This window comes from Pundamilia nyererei, unplaced genomic scaffold (genome assembly GCF_000239375.1).
Source record: "Pundamilia nyererei isolate P.nyererei 1_Seehausen unplaced genomic scaffold, PunNye1.0 scaffold00261, whole genome shotgun sequence".
In the NCBI taxonomy this organism is placed as follows: domain Eukaryota; kingdom Metazoa; phylum Chordata; class Actinopteri; order Cichliformes; family Cichlidae; genus Pundamilia; species Pundamilia nyererei.
The window spans coordinates 585031-605086 of record NW_005187662.1 but is presented as its reverse complement, the minus strand read 5'-3'; the positions used below and the strand labels follow the sequence as shown (position 1 = coordinate 605086).

The following is a 20056-nucleotide window of genomic DNA, read 5'->3' as shown; positions in this document are numbered from 1 at the left end:
CACCACCAGTAGGCAAAGGGTGAAGTGTCTTGCCCAAGAACACAACGACCGAGACTGTCTGAGCCGGGACTCGAACCAGCAACCTTCCAATTACAAGGCGAACTCCCAACTCTTGAGCCACAATCGATGGAGTGAGCCACCGTTTCAGGCGAGCCTCGAGCTGTTGTGTTTTGTATTTTGGCTTTCACCATGTTGAAACCAGGCGTGACGCTAAATCTAACTGAGACCTTTAAAGAATCTGTACACGCACACAGTTGAAACTGTACACCCATTTTTACCATGATGTAGTCAGATTTTTGATACTAAAGGGGATTATAATGTACAAAATGAGGTGGAAACTAGGATCTAAGTCCATAAACTCATCAGAAAAGCTTTTTCTAAGGTCCTAGATCAAAGGAGCCAAGAGCTTGTACTCCATATAATTGAACTATTGTTCACAACCTGCTGGCCGTCAGAAAGAATGCAGGTACAAGACGCTCCAGCGCTGGCTTCCCTTTTCAGACTCAGAAGCTTATGTACAGTTTTAACGTACAGTCAAATAGCTCTGATAGCATGACTGTAAATTTTTAGTTATTTTTGGTTATGATAGTTTACGCCATTAATGTGCACAGTAGAAATATTTAGTAGAAATCTCAGTTTTACCTCTTAACAGTGCTGATCTTAGAACAGCTATTAAGTTTTGAGTTGCAGTGCAGATTTTTCTTAATAATTATTTGAGTCTTCAGATTAAAAATAAATAAAATTTTAGAAACACAATACAGTAGAAATACAATATTAAAAAAATATACACTTCATGACCACATAGATTCAAATAAGAATGATACAAAATTCACTGTTATGGAGAAATGTTGAGGAAAACGTCCCATACATTTATATGGAGTTTGTTCGTTTTACAGTATTCTAATCTACTTAATGTCTTAAGTCTAACAAATAGTGTAGATTCACAGCTCAGGAAGTGACTCGTTTAACTTCAGTTAAGTTCCCTTGTGTTTACCTCCAAAAGTTTAATCTGTTCATCTGGACGTATCGTTTTTTTGTGGGAGAAACGTTTCGTCACTCATCCAAGTGACTTCTTCAGTCTCCCAGAATGCATCAGAATGCATCAAGACGTTCCTTTGTGTTTAGTTCCACTGCAGTCTGTAAAGGTCCACTTTTGGGAATGTTGACATCAGTCGAGGCTTTTGATCACACCTTGAAATGTTCCTTAAATAAACAGTCACATCTGCTTCTAATTATGATGATATACAAAGTCTGAAATGCTCTACTTTTTATTTTGATTACACCTAACGCTATATTAATGGTCCACTCTTGCTAAAGGAAGAATGTACTGTATGTATGTGTACGGAGATGCCTCAGGAAGAAATTGAGGTCATTAGTTTCTCATATACATATGATCTTATACATACAGCCCCATAGAAATGCATTAATGTTTAGATTTGTGGCACCAGAGAAAAATGCAGAGAAACATATGTGTGTTTTTTTTTCTTTCTTCTCTTCTCTTTTTTTCTTTTTTTTTTAAATTACTTGAATTTCCATCTAAGCCACACTGAAGGTCAGACATGAACTAACAGATTGTGTTCATGTCTTTACTGAACACACTATGACTCATAGTGCAGGGAAAATTTTCCATTCATTTCAGTTTATTTATATAGCGCCAAATGACGAGAACAACAGTTGTCTCAAGGAACTTTATATTGTTAGGTAAAGCAATGATGCAGAGAAATGAGGAGAAATCCATGCAGTAGAACCTCACTACACTCGAACATTTCCTGTAGCCGTTTAAGAAACATGAAGATGAATTTTGGTTCATTCCTTGTCCAAAAGTCCAAGCAATCTCTTTTAAAAAAGGATCAACATGGTCAGATATCTACACTGGTAGGAAGTGATGAAATGAAGTCTGACACCGAATAGACACGCAGCTCAAAGAAACCAGCATCGCAGGCAGAGGAGTTGCTACTGATCTTCATGAGTGAACCTGTGAACAAGCTTTATGTTCTTATTGTCATTGTGTGTTAGTCATGTTTACAGACATCATCCTCAGCTCTCTCTTGGTTTTCATGAATCTGTGAAATGCCTCACAATCTATTTAGTATCTGAAAAGTTTACTTTATTGTACATTTGTTACCTGATTATGGTTTTGGTGGATTCTATCCACCGGGCTGCATACTGCAATTGAAGTAGTATAGAGTGAAAACACAGCTTTAGTGAAACAGCCTTTTGTTTGTGTAAGCACCGACTTGCTTGGGTGTGTATCATCGACTGATGAAACTGCAGTTTAAGTATCGCTGGCTGACCCTCTCCTGCTCATTATTCCCGTCCACTGTTGAGGAACCAGCTGCCACGCTGGTTTCCACAAGGCTGCCGTGCTGACTAAATATGTTCTCTGTCCAAAGAAAGATCGATGACTCTTGTTATGCAGGTATTTGTGTGTATGTGTATGCTGCGTTGTGGGTTATTTGCTTCTGAGCCAGGTAGTAAAAGAATGGTGAAATGTAAGGTCATGGATTTGACTCCAACTGCTAACAATTTTATTTTTCTCAAAGAAATGCTTAAAACTTGTTTCACCAGACCGGTCAGCCTTTTATTGGTACTTCAGTGGGTTTTCTTTTAGTGCCATTTTAATCACACATGATCTTTAGAAATAGATTTTCATTGCTTTTGTTCACTTTGATGACAGCCATCATGTAGGAAGAAAGAGCTTTGAGATGCTTATTATTGTTCAAATCTTAAAGATTGCATTTTGTGTGTTTGCCATTGACCTTAGGTGGGCTTTCAATTAAAGGATTTTTATTCATTGGTCTTCACATACACATGCATTTCACTACTTCTGAGAAAATGTTTTGTGTTTAGTGCCGTCATATTGAGTTGTACAGAAGTAATTTATTGACTGACTGACAGGGGCGACTGCTTGCTCTGGTGTTTCTGATTTTCTTTTGATGGCACATAAAAGGCTAGTGCGTTTCTAACCTGCATCTATGTTCTTTTCATCTGTTGAGATTGCATTTGGAGCCAGAAGGCGCATACCAGTATGAAGACCAGAGAAATGATTGTGCCAGGAAAGAGTTCATCTTGGCGAACCACAGCAAAGGGAATCATGTATAAAACATAAACTGTCCTGCATCAACAACAGTTCTCTGGAAGCGATGATTATGCTGGAGCTTATCCCAGCTGCCATAGGGCGGTCAGACAGACAACCATTCACACCTCTGGGCCATTTTAGAATGACCTGTTAACTTAACCCCACTAACTGCATGTCTTTGGGAGTCTGAGTACCCGGAGAGAACCCACACAGACACGGGGAGAACATACATGAATGAATATTTTACTTACTTACTGAAAGGGAGACAGGCGCCCCCTTTAACAACGATCCTCAAAGGATGACTAAATGTCACCATTGCATCACAGAGCTATTTAACCAAATAATGACTTAATTTTCTTTTAACATTTATCTGTTGCAAAATAGCTAAAGGAGCTAGTTGAGGTTGTTCGCGCTTCTGATTAGGATGCCTCCTAAAGGCTTTCAAAGATTTTTTTTTGGGGCATGTCCCACTGGGAGGATGCCCCAGAGCGATCCCAGGACACACTGTCTCTTGGCTAGCTTGGGAACAACTTGGTGATTGGATGGATGACTGAAAGAGGTGGCAAGGGTGAGAGAAATCTGTGATTCTGTGCTTCTTCCCCGCAATCTGAATAGATGGATTAGTGCTGCAGGACTGAGCATTAAAATGTCTGTGTATAAAATAGACAAGTTTTTGTCTCATTATGCTTTGTTCTCAAATATATCTGTCAAAAGTAATCAAGAAAAATCTGCTCTCACTGGACTGTAACAAATATAAAGCTGAACAGGATTATTGATGAATTCAAGAGACAAATGTGTCAAAACTTGATCTGATTACATTTGTAAGGTGAATGGTTAGTTTTATTCTATTGTACCATTTCATTTTAAAAGATATATATTTAGGTGTGTGTGTGTGTGTGTAGTCTGGGATGAATATAGAATGCATACCCGAGTATCTTATACCAGTTTATTCTCTCAGCAAACTGCCTTCAGATGGTTTCATGTCACATTATCCTGACAGGCAGTGAGATCTCTTTAGTATACAGATGATTTTACAAATCTTCACATCCAATTACTTTGTCTTTTTTTTCTTCCGCGCTGTTTTGTACTGTGGCGTCGGTCTTCAGAACTGCCGAAGTTTGACGAAATGGATCTTTCCTTTTGTAATGAAAATAGGCGCGCTTAATTGCTTTTTTTCTCGAACAAAGTGCAACCTTGATCCCAGCTGAAAGCCGGGTGCTCTGAAGTTAGATAGCACTTTGTGATAGCAGACACCAAATTTACATCTTCTGTCTTTCCTTTTCCAAAAGGCTCTTTTGTAATTGCCATTCTCCGATTTTATTTAAGCCTGATTTTTGTGTTTTATTTATTTATATTCAGGCAGCAGATTTTTCATATCAAGGCTGATCAAGCTGCAGAATAGCAGAATGACAGGCATCTTAATGTGGTGCAGACATTTAAAAATACAGACAGAAGGTGTGCACGTTAAGGCTGAAGGTAAAAGATCTGAAGCCCCTCATCATCATGAGTATGGCAGATTGCACATGCGTAATGCAACCACCCCTTCATAGGTGTCGAATGAATGTGGTGTTTGCTTTGGGTAATATGTGTGCTTTGGTGTGTGAGCTGGAACAAGCCTGCAGACGAACTGGGTGGCTCCCCACTGCGAGACGTTGCTCCCTGGTAGTGCTAAATTCTTTGTTGTATGCTTGAATAGCTGTGCCGTCTCACCGAGAGCGCTGACATGCTTCACGACGTGATTGGGCTCTTTCATTCACTCTCTCTTCCTCTCACTCATGCACACATCTTTGCCATCTTATAAGCTCTAAGTTTCCTCTGCAGGAATAATACTGGAGCTGCAGTGCTTTCTGGGAGCCGGCTTCTTATTATTTTTTGATTAGTTTAGTTAGCAAGGATACTTTAACACAAAGGAGAATTTCAGAGAACTGAAAGGAAAAAAAATACACCATGGGAAAACATGATGACAGAAGGCAATATTGGAAAACATCAGCAGAAGAAATGCTGCGGTTAGCTACAGGACAGTGTTGGTGAAATGTCCAAGACTTTATTTGTGCCAACTCTCGTGGGTTTTAATTTGTTTGGCTCAGTGTGATGATGAAAGCCCATCTGACCTGTGTGCAGGTTTTTGGGTGTACCTCCAGGAAGAGGAAGCTGCCCACTGACAGGACCTCTGCCCTTTGACCTCATCTACACAGACTACCATGGTTTGCAGCAAATGAAGCAGCTCATGGGTCTTTCACTGAGGAAGCACAAGTCAGTTCTTTATGCTTTATTTTTCTGTGTCTATCAAAATATTAATTTCTGTTTATTTACCAAGATCTGAGGGCAGTCGGGTGGGGGGTCTCCTGTTGGTTAACAGAAATTTAAACACCGATCAAGGAGCCCCGGGTTCACTCCCTACAGTGGGGCAAATAATTATTTGATCCCCTGCTGAAATTGTAAGTTTGCTCACTTTCAAAGAAATGAACAGTCTCTAATTTTTATGATAGTTTTCATTCAAGGACAGAGACGGGATATCAATGAAAAATCCAGTGAAAGCTAATTACATAAAAGTTATACACCAACACGGGCAAGACCAAAGACCTGTCAGAGGGTGTCAGGGCTGGAATGAGCTACAAGACCATCAGGAAGAAGCTTGGTGAGAAAATGACAACTAGTGCGGTTATTTGGAAATGTGGAAAAAACCCAAAATGATCATCAATCACCCTCGGCCGGGTGTACATACATAATCTTGCTTCTTGTGGTGATGATGATCATTTGAAAGGTGGTGGATAAGCCCAAAACTGGAGGAGCTGTTATTGATCCTAAGGCAGTTGGGACCACAGTCACCAACGTTGGTAACAAACTACGCTGTAATGGACTGAAATCTTACATCATGCACATGGTTCCCCTGCTAAAGAAGGCACATCAACAGGCCCACCTTAAGTTTGGGAGTGAATTAAATGACTTAGACTTGGGAGAAAGTGCTGTGGTCAGATGAAACCAAAATCAAGCTCGCTGGCATCAACTTGATCTGCCGTGAAGAGAAATGCAGAGTATGGCTCAAAGAACACCATCCCCACAATCAAACATGGAGGTGGAAACTGGCTTTGGGGCTGTTTTTCTGCTAAGAGTACAGGATAACTTCACTGTATTGAGAGGCCAAAATAAGATGGAAAAGTTTGGATGAGAACCTCCTCCCATCAGCCACAACACAGAAGACAGAACAATGACCCAACAAAGGAGTGTCTAAAGAAGAAGCACATTAAGGTCGTGGAGTGATCTAGCCAGTCTCCAGACCTTAATCCATTAGAAAATCTGTGGAGGGAGCTAAAGCTTTGAGTTGCCAAGCAACAGCAAAGAAATCTAAGAGATTTAGAGAGCTTCTGTAAAGAGGAGCGGACCAAAATCCCTCCTGAGATGGTTACAAACCTGGTGAGAAACGTTTTTACCACTGTGCTGGCCAACAAGAGTTTCTTCACCAAGTACTAAGTTATGTTATGTTTGGGGATCAAATACTTATTTAAATTACATGCAAATCAATGTATACCTTTTATGTAATGTTCATTTTTTCTGAATTTTTTGATATTCTGCCTTTCTCCATTAAAATCAAACTGCCATGAAATTAGAGACTGTCCATTTCTTTGTCAGTGACAAACGTACAAATTCAGCAGAGCATCAAAGGACAGTAAATGCAGTTGGCAAAGTTTTTGTCCTTGTCTTCCAGCTTTGCAGCGCTGAAGCAGTCATGGTATACAAGTGAATCCTCAATTTTTAAACCAAACAGGCGATAAAAAAAACAGCTTTCAATGCAAATTGCAAATTTCGTCACAAAATTGATTAATGAAAAAGGAAACAAAAACAAAACACTCAAGCTATAGTCGTATGTAAATGATAACAATCATCTGGGCGTTTTCATCCCATATTTTATTCTGAATGCATAAGAGGACAAGGGTGTTGTATTTATGAAATAAGTGGGTAGCACCCAGACACATTTCACAGCAATGAATGTTGATTCTGCTGCATTTTGAGAATTCTCAAATCAAAAGCCTACGCTGATTCCAGTCAGCATCAGTTCAAGGTCGGCTGATCGACCAATAGTCCTCTCCTGACAAAGTGACAGGCCAATACTTTGATTGCCTCTCCAGCCCTGACACTGATTAGAGATGCAAGCTATTGATAAAACGTCTCCAAATTCATTACATCGAACTGCTTCTTCCACTTCCCAGTGTGAATATTTACACCGAATAAAGTGCTGATGAGTAATTCTCTCCCCTTTAGCTTGTCATTGTTAGCTAAATGTTCTATTTTAGTTTGATCTTAGAGGACAATAATTATTTTATGTTTTTCTGTTGATGCAGTCAAAGCGGTGTAATGTTTATCCACTCACTGCTGCTTTGACATTATCAGAGAGAACCTGACGCATTTTCTAGTCAAAGCCCTGCACATGGAAAAAAAAGCCTCGCCCTAAAATTTATTTCTTCAGATTCTGGCCAGGATGGACCAATACCATATCATGAACCGTTACAGCAGCGTGTCCTGTGGTGGCTGTAAAACAAGTCTATTATTTAAGCTCCTATTGTCTCACCTTGAGGTGTGTGTGATCTCTGCTTATTGGGGGTGATGGCTGGGGACGTGGACATCTATCACTACTGACAGCTTTACAAACCAAGACTCTGACACCCAGACTGTGTTAGAGTACTCAGACTAGCTCCCATAACTCAAAATTAGATTTTTTTTCTTCATGTTTCTCTAGACTCAATCTCACTCTATGCACATGTGCTGTTCTAGCAAAGTACAAAAGGCTAAATGTATTGTTTTTCACTCAGCTAGAGGAGACAAATAAATGCAAGAGACAGCTTTGTTCTAATTCAGGCTAATTGTATCTCTTATTTTGTCCCAGATGCCACATAAGAGTGATTGACACCTTCGGTACAGAGCCTGCCTACAACCACGAGGAGTATGCAACTCTGCATGGCTACAGGACGAACTGGGGTTACTGGAACCTTCATGGCCAGCAGTACATGACCATGTTCCGTATGTGGGCTGCTTATTTCTCTACGATCTTTGTTCTCACTGAGATTGAGAGTCTAAAGTAAACGTCTGCTTGAATTTACAGATGCTTTAAGTTGTTTTGATGCACATATGTGTGTGATATATACACTCATGAACCCTTTATTAGATACACCTGTTCAACTTGTTGTTACTGCAAAATAGTTAATCAACCAATCACATGGCAGTAACTCTACTTGGACTTTTCTTCACAAGCATCTCCAGAGTTTACAGAGAATAGTCCAAAAAAGAGAAAATATCCAGTAGTCCTCCGGGGCAAAATATCTTGTTGATGTTAGAATAGAATGACTAGATTGCTATGAGCTAATAGGGAGGCAACAGTAACTTAAGTAACCCCTTGTTACACCCAAGGTATACACAACAGCATCTCTGAATTCACAAATCATCAAATCTTGGACATGGGCCCACATAAGATGCCCCTCCTGTCAGCTAAGAACAGAAAACTGAGGCTACACTACACAAATCTCTGGGGAATGTTTACAGGATCTTGTTGAATCTGTGCCCTGAAGAATTAATGTAGTTCAGAAAGCAAAAGTGAGCCGAACCCAGTACTAGCAAGGCGTACCTAATGCAGTGTCCAGTGAGTTAATGTTTTAAACTTAAAATGTGAGCACACCGTGAGCTAATAAAGATCTCAGGTTGTCACAGGCGAGCCTTTACAGCAGCAGGCAGGAAACTAATCAGTACAGCTGGGCCTGCACAGATGTGTAATACCTCCTGTGTGGGATGCAGACACCCACACACCCACAAAGACCCAAACATAAAGGTGCAAAAACACAAGCACACACACGCACATTCATGACACTTTTTGGTGAAAATTGTAGCAAAAGAAACTTTCTGATGTTTGTCTCCAATTAATTCAGTGACAATGAGCAAAACCGTCTGTAGCCAAAACACTTGCTGTTATCACAAAGTCTTATACCAAAAGTTGTCAGCTTTAATTGAGTTTCTGAAAAATACAGTTTCTTTGCAAATCCCCGCTGCAGCAGACTTCCTTTGTGACTGCTAGCATTCATGCTGCTTGACTTCCTGAAAGCGGACAGCTGTGGGGACATTATAGCAGCGGTTTTGTGCAGCTTACTGAAATAATGAAGTTGCACTGTCATCATCGACCGCGCAGATGTGACTCATCAAGTCACCCAATCAGGAGTTAACAGCATCATACAAGAGAAGCATCCTCAACCCCAGCGAGTGCACCATTTCCTGCGTTTCCCTTTAGTCCACCAGATTAATGTAATAACAAATTGCTGAGAAAAACAATGAGCTTCGCTTCCCCTGAATTCCTGCCACACTCTTTTGTTCTGTACCGTCCACGTGCACAGCACCACAAATCTTCACAGCAGCTGCACTTTGGCTACCTTTTTATTTATTTGTTTGACTCTTGTAATGGACTTGAAACACTGTATTGCCAATTATTTTGTTTGTCCTTGGCAGCCCACACTCCAGACAACTCTTTTATGGGTTTTGTGGCAGAGGAGCTGAATGAGACAGAGAGACTGAATATTCAGAAGAACAAGGTTAAAAACATGGCTGTTGTATATGGCAAAGAAGCCAACATGTGGAAGGTCAGTATATCCAGCACAAGCATCAATACACAAATAGCAAGTGTCTAATCCACACGAGGAGAAAAAGAATATTACATCTTGATTCATACCATGTAATAATTTTTGTTCCTAAATGTGAAATATATTTTACACTGTATAATGGAGGCACTTCAGATTTGATAAAACTCCAAAATATGATACTTTTTTAGAACCTCTAAATATCGCTTTCCTTTTTCTGTCAAACGCCCACTAGGTTTTACATTTCCTGCAAACAATTTCCTCCTCCAGGAATCAGGCCTGAAGTGTGATGCTGCAGGAACAATAGCTTTTGTTTAGAGTAAATTTTCCCTCCGAGCTGCTGCCAAGGCTGCTCCTTCTCTCTGTAACTTTGAAGCGTGCTGCAGCCTCCCTCAAGGTTTGTTTTACTTGAGTCTGGCTGCAGCTTTTGTACCTACACTGCCATGGCGCTCCCTGTTTTCTCAGAACAACTTGAGTTGCAGTGTAAGATTTGTGAAACAGAAAGATTGCTGTGTAGGAACCAGTAGTATTGGAATCTCCCCAGACAGAGAAAACCCCCTCATTGAGAACAGCCTCTTCTTCCAACTCAATTTTGAGGTTCACTTTAGAGAGTTGGACTTCTAAAGGTTCTATGAGAAGAAGCTTGACTAATGCTTTGCTATTCTTTTTGCTCCATACTGGCCTCCCTCGTTTCACTTCTCCCCTGCTTGCTTGTGGTGTCGCTCTGTGCTGTTCTGTCATTTCATGATGCATCTTTGATGGCTCCACACAGCTTCAAGTAAGTAGACCTCTTTTTTACTTAACTCGATGCCAAATTTAAATCAAGTCTTCTTCCTAGAATTTATGTTGCCAAAAGTTGCTGTAAAAGAGCCATTTCTGCAGAAATCACTTCAAAATGAACAACGCCAGTAAATAGTGCTGTGCAAAAGTCTTGAACCAGCCTGCTTTTCTTTCGAATTTGCTAAGAGAATAGGAAAGAGCTACAGTGCCTTATTGAAACAGGCAACCATACATAGCAGTACAGTATATAAGGCAAAGTCAATATTTTCTTCAACACAGTCTGAGCTCTTTCTGGCAGTCTTCAGGAATAGTTCTCCAGGCTTCCTGAAGGACATTCAAAGCTCTTCTTTGGATCTCGGCTGCTTTTTGTTCTGTTCTCTGTCATCATGGCCCAGGCTCTAGGGAAGCCAATCCATGACTGATAGTCCATTGTTTGTTTTTCTCTTCAGGTGTGCTCTTACTGCATGATGGATCATGTCTGTTTTAATAATTGCATCAGTTTCAATCAGATCCTTACTGGCTGACATGCAGGCCAAAACCATGACAGAAGCTCCCCTGTGTTTTATAGATGGCTGTGGACGCTCACTGCTGTACCTCCTGACCACATCCTTATATACTGATTATTTTCAGTCCAGTTCTTGTGTAATTTGACTTGCCTCAGTCCTTTCACCCTTCCACTGAGACCATTTCTGATGAGGCTTCAGTGAACAGTAAATGAATCAACAGATGTCTGTATGTCTCAGATCCTGCGTCAGGTCTCTGCTGGAGAAAGGACATGTCTTTCAAATACTCTTCTTAGTTTTATTTAGCCTGCAATGTCTTCTTTTGTCCTCTACTTGTCAAGTTTCATCAGATTTTTTTTAAGGACACTTTGCACACCATGTTGAGTTTTGCCTGGTTTGGAAATCACCCTGTTATCACTGCATTTTTAAAAAAAAATTCAATTAAAGAAATGGGAACAAACTATGTGTTCATACAACAGGCCACCAGTAACAAAAGATACGATTTGAAATTGGTTGTTTGCCAAGTTGTCTATGATGTATAAGCACAACATGGGTTCATTTCTTGATTTAAGTGCATTTTTTATGTTTCAGTGATCCAGAGATCATCATGATCAGCTACAAGGACTGGACTGAAAATAAATTACAAGGCAGCCAATGTCCAAAGAAAAACTTTGAAAGACCTTCAGAACTATTGCTCAATAACACAATAGTACAAGAAAATCTGGTGCCTTGAAAGCAAAATATGAAAAAATATTTTGCTACGGACCTTTGTATATTACTCTAATCTCTTCCAATATATTTTAAACACGCAGAGACATGCAATGTACCATCCTATGAAATTCATCAATTCATGAAGTTTTGTCAGTTGACTTTATTTTTAATCGGGACAGCCGGCTACAGTTTGAACTCACAAGTCGCCCACAGCTGCAGTTGTGAGTGAGAGATTAAACCGCAAACCTTTTCATCTTTCAAGTCTGCAGGCTTTGATTTTTTTGATGGTTATTATTATCACTTTCTGTAAAAGGAACTGTTTTCATCACCTCATTGCTTTAAAAGAAAAAAAGGAAAGAAAGAAAGCCTGGAATGAATAATGAGCAGTAACACTTAGTTGACATTTATAAATGATTTATGCCTCAAAGACATAGCTTTAGTAAATTATTCATAACATTCCCTCAGAAATTTTTTTTTTAAGATAAACCAATTTAGTTTTTCTCAATAAAACTATTCAAGCAAATTATCCCCACGGGGAAACGCAGAGGATACAGTACGCCCTGCTTTCAGTCTTTCATGTTCCTTTAAAATTCCACAGGTACAGAGTGATTTTTAGTTGCCAAGGTGATGGTGTTACTACTAGTATGGAGAGACTTGGCTCATTAGTCTGCTTTTAGCAGCCTCATTTCCATCAACCAGTACTTGTGCTCAGGTTGGGGTGATACTCTAGACTCTGTAACACATCTAGGTTTCCAAGCTGCTGTGTGTGTAATTGTAAGGTCATATTTGAGTGATTTAAGGTGTGCAAAGTATTTAGGCATAACACCTTAGCAGAGGATGTATGTACTGAACATTTAAACAAACAAAAAAAAACAACAAAAAAACCCCACAATTATACAAAGTTTCTAAATACTCAAAATGGTTACAGGTAATCTTATAACCAGCTGCAACGTGTGCCGATAACAAGGCTTAGTTAAAACTCAATAAAATGGATTTGAAGGACTGGGAAAAAACCGCTAATTTAAATGCAAATGCAGTTCACCCACCTTTTTTTAGTGTTTGCACAGTCAAATTCATAATTCATACATTCATTTTTCATTTCTTGTCTTTAAGCACTTCATTTTGCTTCCCTCTTGTTTGTGTTCAAGGGTAAGGAAAAATTTCTGGCAATCCTGCACCGCCACATGGAGATCCACGGGACTGTGTACTACGAGACGCAGCGTCCCCCAGAGGTGCCCGCCTTCGTCAAGAATCACGGCCTGCTGCCTCAGCAGGAACTTCAGCAGCTCCTCAGAAAGGCCAAGGTGCGCTTGCAATATCGACACGTCTGAGCTCTGAAAAAGCGTCAATGTTTGCGCACAGTTTCTGTATCCCAGTGGACTGGCGAAAACTTCCTGCTTTTGTAGAGTTGGAAAAGGGATTGATCTGATCAGGGTGTGAGCAGCTCTGTGTAAACACTCACAATCTGCTGATCTTTGTTGTATTCCGCACTAGTTATTCATCGGATTTGGCTTCCCGTACGAAGGTCCCGCCCCTTTGGAGGCAATAGCCAACGGCTGCATCTTCCTGCAGCCAAAGTTTAACCCTCCTCACAGCTCTCTCAATCACGAGTTCTTCAGAGGGAAGCCCACATCGAGGGAGGTAGAAACTCACAGTGTTTGACTTTTTAAAAATATACAGAAGACAGTTATGCTGTCTGTTTATTGCCGGAAAGATTATTAATATATTCCACTTGTGCCTCCCTCAGGTATCCTCTCAGCATCCCTACGCGGAGCAGTACATTGGCAGACCGCATGTCATCACTATTGACTTCAATAACTCCGAGGAGTTTGACGCAACCATCCGTGAAATCATGAGGATCAATGTACGTTCATTTTTTTGTGGATGTGTGTGTGTTTGCCATCCAATCTTAACAGCACTCATTCAACAAAATAATGGTCTTCTTATATTGTAGTCCACCATGCTACTCACTGCTGCATACTAGCATACTGAGGTGAAAGTATAATTTACTCTTGCACACTTCACAGTGGGGTTTGACCCGCTTTTGAAGCCCTCTGAGTTTAATAGAGCTCTTAATCATGGCATCCGACGTTACAGCAAAATGCTTAGCTGGCTCCCGCTTTGCTCTCCACACTCCTAATTGCTTGAGATATTGAGCGGCTCAGTAGGTAAACTGTGCCCACACCTGAGTTTACGTGGCAGCGTTCCAGAGGCCAGCCCCACCGGCAGTACACATTGTCCACAGCAGATCTTATTAATCAATCGCACTGTGCTCAATCTGTCACCAGAACAACACAGAGCTACTGCCAAGCATCTCGCAGTTCCAAGACTCATGTGTGCCTCTACCTGTCAGGTGTGTTAAGCAGACCTTGTGTTGCCTGCTGATAGAGACAAAATAAAGTACCAGTTTTGGTATTGGTAAATGCTTTAAGTCCTAGGGGGACAAAAAAACAACACTAATCACATAAGATGAGGGAGTTTCAGTTAAAAATTTAAAAGCAGAAAGAGCAGAAGAAAACAGTTTTAGTTTTTTGTTTGCAACACGGTGGCATCATGGTTAGCACTATTACCTCACAGCGAGAAAGTTCTGAGTTCAATTCCACCATCAGGCCGGGGTCTTTCTGTGCAGAGGCGACCTGTCCAGAGTGTACCGTGCCTCTCGCTCTGAGACAGCTGGATAGGCTCCAGCGCCCCCCACGACCCTGACAAGGATGAGCGGATGGATTTTGTTTGTTTTGTTGTTGTTGTTTTTTTTACCCTCTACATATTTAATAAGACACGGGTTGAAATGGAAGTTTAAAAAAAAAAAATCTGTTTACTAACCCATCAAACAAAACACTTTAAGAGAACTCCGAAATGTGTTTCATAACTTTTTTTAAAAGTGTGGTATTTTGGGTAATATACTTGAATCAGATTTGGAACGCTGATGCGGTTTTCATGTCCTTATAATGCATATGAAGTTAGTGCCAACAGCCAAGCGTGAAGACTGAAAAGCAGCTTGGCTCTGTCACAAAATCTGCCTACTAACACCTCAAAAGTTTACTTATTAAGACATCACATCTTGTTTGTTATTATGCACACAAAAGCCAAAAATTGCTATTTTTCAACAGTGTCGGACTATTCCTTGATAGGAAGCAGTAACATCCCCCACTGGTTGCCTGGCAACAGGTCCCTTTGTTCACATTAGCAAAAAGAAACCTGTTTGAGTCTTTTTGCTAAGCTTAATTAACAACGGGGTGGTAGCTTCATATTTATTATACAAACAGTCGTGTAGGGTTTCTTATTTAAAGAATTGTGGATCCAAGATGCACATTTGACTGAACCTCCAACTTCAATTTAGTTTTACATAATGCAACCGTCACGCTAGGGAAAAGAGTGGTTGAACAGCTAAAAATATTGAATTTTTGTGCAATAAACTTGCGATCTCGATGCCTTTGAAATTGTTGAGACCACTCGCAGTCAGCTGCCTTCTTCAAACGCTTCTAGACATCAAGACTGTGATAAAACTACAAGGTCAGTGTGCTATCAGTCTGTGATCAGTCTGCAACCGAATGTGGTCAGTTACTTGCAATAATGGCACCATGGTGATTAACTGGGATAAACTGGGAAAAATAACAAGTCTGTTTCCAGCTATATACACAAATTCACATAGAGATAGAGATGCAGATAGAGCGTCATAGATCTAAAACGGATATTCTGAAATTCCTAAACTGAGATAGTTCTTCCAGGATGGCGATTTAACTGGATTAAAACTATAGAGATGCTCAGTAACAACACATTCATATAAGAAAAAAAACCAGAATACAACCAGTCAAGTCGAGTCGCCTACTGCAAAGCGATGGATCGCAGAGAAGTTGAGCTCATTGGCAAGTATTTGCAAACTTTTGCCTGATAGCAATAGGCATTGGCATATTTGGAGACAGGTTCCCTCCCACCAGATAAGTCATGCAATCACCTTGTGATTGAAAGTGACTCTGACAGCAACTCTCTGGGCCATTCTCAGCCACAAAGAGGTTGCCATCCTATTTTTATTCTTTTGCTGAAGCAGTAAGGGACAGTCACATAGTCTAGGTTTGGTGAGTAGGGAGGTTAAACTGGTAAAACTGCAGACACACATGTACAAGTGGCTAAAATAGGATTTTAAAGAAAGCAGTCAGAGTGCAGAGGTGCACTAGGAGATGAACTGAATTTCCCTTTTCAGTTCATCTTAAATTATAATTAGTTACTGTGTTTGTAAAAGCATTTCCTTGTAATACAATTACTTGGATAACTCTTCGGTTCGTGCAGAGTTTAAGCTCAGTGAGATGAGTCTGAGTGTAAAATTAGGCACGCTACATGTGTAGATGGCATTTAGTGTGGCTCATCTGGTTGTGTAGATTACATATTGTGAGTTTACTTACGCTTATTCACAGGCAGCTCAGTGCTTAATGCTTTTTAGGGGTCTGTTCATATTCCTGCAGCTCATGTTATGGATTTAGATAGCTTAAAAAGCTGCTGGCTAAGCTTTAATGTTACTTTAATAGTACTGTGCCTTGTGGAAATTAAGAAATACTCAAATGTCTTTGTGTGTTTTTTGTCCTGTCTGTACCAACTACCAGCATAACTTGCCTCACAGATAAGCCATCATTTTATGTCACTTTTAATGGTGTGAAATGATGAATGTTGCTCCCATTTTTTGTGACCAACCGCTTCAGTCAGTTTAGGTATATTAAATGTGCAGTCACATAAAGAATGTTTCCTGAGTTTGAATTCAAATCACACTTTATGAAACTTTTTTTTTTTGGTCCGACTCTGATTCTATTATGTAAAGATGCCCAAAAGGCAAATTGCATTGTGGAATAGCTGATGAAGTGCCAGATACATTTCATTAAACTCAGATGAAATAAAGTAATAAGAGAGCGCTAAAAGGAACACAACGCTAAAAGGAGCCATTTATCAATTTAAGCCTGAGTGCTTTAGTGGCCTGATGGTAAACAGTGAGATCTCACTTCAGATACCACAGGGAGACATTCTGAGAGGTTTCTACACCGGGGATACCGGCAGAATCTGTTCTGTCCCGATATATTTTATAATTAGTCATGTGTTCAATCCACAGTCAGTCTCAAAACTGCTGTTATTGATATAAACACCGTCTCCAAAGATTCCAACCTACAGTCATTATTCCCATCAGTTCCCTATGACCCTGCCTGCATCAAATATGAGAAAGAAGGGAAAGCTATTGATCAGTGTTCTCTTTTGAGCTTTTTTGCATGTTGTGCCTTAAGAAAACAATCTGACAGTGATTGACAGGTCTTTACGGCAACACTATTAACTGCACCCAAAGGATCCAGAAGTCACCAAAACAGCCGTCTCAGTGCCGCGTGACCTGTGGTCCGATGTTGGTTTAATCCATTGTTTGACATATTGATGTAGTCATCACGAAAATTAATGAAATCAATTTTCAAAGCTGTCACCTGTGATGTATTAGGTCGTTGATTTTAATGCGAGGCTCGTGCCGTGATATAGGCCTTTCACAATTACGCTAATGAATGTGTCAACTGTGATTAAGTATCAGATGCTCGGGGTCCTGTAATTACTACTACTTGGCTTTGTGGCCATGCGCGCATGCTCTTGTCCACTGTTTGCTCATCTGTGCACGCACGTGTGTCTGCAGGTGGAGCCGTTCCTGCCGTACGAGTACACCTGTGAGGGAATGCTCGAAAGACTCCACGCTTACATTCAGAACCAGGTGGGTCGCTCAACATTTGAATCGTGAAACGTGCTGGCACAAAGCTTAATAAATCTAAGAGGAATGATTTAATGGTGCACGTGACGCCTCCCAGCAGTTTGCGTTTTTTGTGAATAGATGTGGGCTTGAACCACAAGATTCATTGTTATGTGTCTGGCTCAAACCTTATGGCTCTCATGGAACTGATGTTTATAACAGACACAGGCAGTAATTTATTACTGTTATACTTAAAAGAGCACTCAGGGAATGCGACACCGCCCTGTAGTGCAAGGGCTATACTGAAACTATGATGTTTTATAATGTTTTTATTATAACATACTGACGTCAGCCTGTTTTTTTTAACATTCTCTAATTCATGTGACTCTGACCTTTGACCTATGACCTTGAAGCATTACATACTAATTAGTGAATTTTATTATCTTTATCCTTGTGATTGGAGCAAAATTGGCTGTAATTGGCTTCCATAAGCTCTGAAAACTCAAGACTTTGCAGTGTCATTGTAGCATCATAGGGCGTCCTATTGAAAAACTATATTGTTTACAGCTCTTTCCAAACACTTTCCTTTGATATATTACTCTGTATGGTTTCTTGAAATGTTTTTTCCAAGATCAACTTTGACCTTGGCCAGTTGTTCAGCCAACCTAGGTAGTCATGTCCCCCAAGGCTATTATACTGATGATAAATATTGAACATGATCAATCAAAAGTTTTGGGGTTTTGCTGATTTTCACATTTGTTGTAAGTTTCTATAGCTTATCACGACCATTTGGATATCTTGCAACCAGAAAAGTCTTTAGAAAGTTAGGGCACTGAGTGAAAGCATTCAGGGGAAAAGGAAAATATGACTCTTTTAAGGATTATGTTTTATGCAAATTAAACACAAAACACATAACATGGTAATTACACAGCTTTAGACTAGTTAGTAAGCACCTTTTTTCCACATTTATGTATAAATGTGAGTGAAGCCTAAGAGACCATTTGATCCATAATGACTGTGTTCAGAGGGGAAAAAAACAAAACAACTTGACATCTAGTTGACCAAACTCTTTTAATTCCTCTTGAAAATGGAAATTAGTTATGTGGGAACTGTGCCTATTGCTAATATACAGTCAGTCAGTTAAAAGTGTGATCAACTGCACATCCTCTTGATCAGGTTGTGTTGATGATACATCAGTGAAACCATAAAAAAACTGAAACATGGAATAAGTGAACATAAAACTTCTAATTTTTGCGAGACCTCCCTTAATGTTTTGGTATTGAACTTGTTTTAACACCAACTAAGGGTATAGAGACAGTCACATGAAAAGACAAGAAGCCCAGTGTCACTCAGGGGAATATGCTGTAATATTATATTTTCTTTATGATTCAAATGTAAAAAAAGACAGAGGATGTAACACTGAATAATAAGCGCTTTGTTTTGGGCTGTAAACTGATGTTTTGTAAAGTCAGTTTCAGTAGTTATTAATATTATGCACTGTATGATGCCATAGTAGAAACTATTGAATAATGCTTCTGAATACATTTAATCCATTCATTAGTTAATTCTACTTATTAGATATTTTAATAGATTAAGACCTGTTTTTATATCTATTATAAATCAAATATGGCTGCTAATGCAGTGTTTTGATGTATCAAACAGTTTTATTCAGTCATTGTTTGTTTGCCCTGAATTTATATGGATGTCACAATAATTATTATCACATTCACTCAGTCTGTTGACGCTACTGACAAACTAAAGGCACACATGTGTGCAGTGTTGCCTCAGAGGACTAATCTGACTATGTGTGTATATACTAATATATAAGAATGCAGGAGTATTGCCTGCATACTTGATAAAGGTCAGATGGACTGATATGTTCTAGCTTATTAAAAATACCAGCAGTAAGTGAGACAGCATGCAAGAGTTCTGCTTAATAGTTTTCATGTCCACCTTTCAAAGTGTCTTAATAGAGGTAAATTCAGTCCTAGAGTGGATTATGGCTGGGGAAAAGAAGCGTAACATTTAAACACAAGGTTAAGAACAGAAAGGATGCGTTTATTCAATTCTGCTCATTGGGTCGATCCCCTTGACAGAAGAAAGGAATTAATTGGCTCTCATGTGAAGCTCCAGCTGTTTCAGAGGAGCGAGCTCGCTGTTGCATTTTAAATCTTTGTTCCTGAGCCAGTGCATTTTATTTTCATTATATTTTCATTTTTTTCAAGTGTTTTAATTATTAATTCAATCTATTTGAAGACATGTATACACTATATTGCTAAAAGTATTCAGTCTCCCATCTACATCACCGAATTCAGGTGTTGCAATCAGTTCCATGGTCATAGGTTTATAAAATGCACAGAGGTGGCCAACTTCTGCAGAGTCAGTCACTGCAGACCTCCAAACTTCATGTGGCCTTCAGATTAGCTCAATAACAATGTGTAGAGAGCTTCATGGAATGGATTTCCATGGCTGAGCAGCTGCATCTAAGCCTTACATCATCAAGCACAGTGCGAAGTGTTTGATGCAGTGGTGTAAAGCACGCCACCACTTGACTCTAGAGCGATGGAGACGTATCTGTGTGTGCAGGTGACTATTACTGTGCATAATTATTAGGCAACTTAACAAAAAACAAATATATACCCATTTCAATTATTTATTTTTACCA

The 20056-nt window shown here is 39.7% G+C and overlaps 1 protein-coding gene across 2 annotated transcripts in view; it reads left to right on the top strand.

The window, feature by feature from the left end:
• mgat5b (alpha-1,6-mannosylglycoprotein 6-beta-N-acetylglucosaminyltransferase B) overlaps window positions 1-20056 on the top strand; it is a 67289-nt gene that overhangs the window by 40924 nt on the left and 6309 nt on the right. For both annotated transcript variants that reach the window (XM_005750094.1, XM_005750095.1), the window contains 8 exons: window positions 5201-5332; window positions 7962-8095; window positions 9566-9696; window positions 10466-10471; window positions 12836-12991; window positions 13182-13328; window positions 13435-13551; window positions 17341-17415. In XM_005750094.1, coding sequence (XP_005750151.1) covers window positions 5201-5332; window positions 7962-8095; window positions 9566-9696; window positions 10466-10471; window positions 12836-12991; window positions 13182-13328; window positions 13435-13551; window positions 17341-17415 — 898 coding nt within the window. The remainder of the gene's footprint in view (window positions 1-5200; window positions 5333-7961; window positions 8096-9565; window positions 9697-10465; window positions 10472-12835; window positions 12992-13181; window positions 13329-13434; window positions 13552-17340; window positions 17416-20056) is intronic.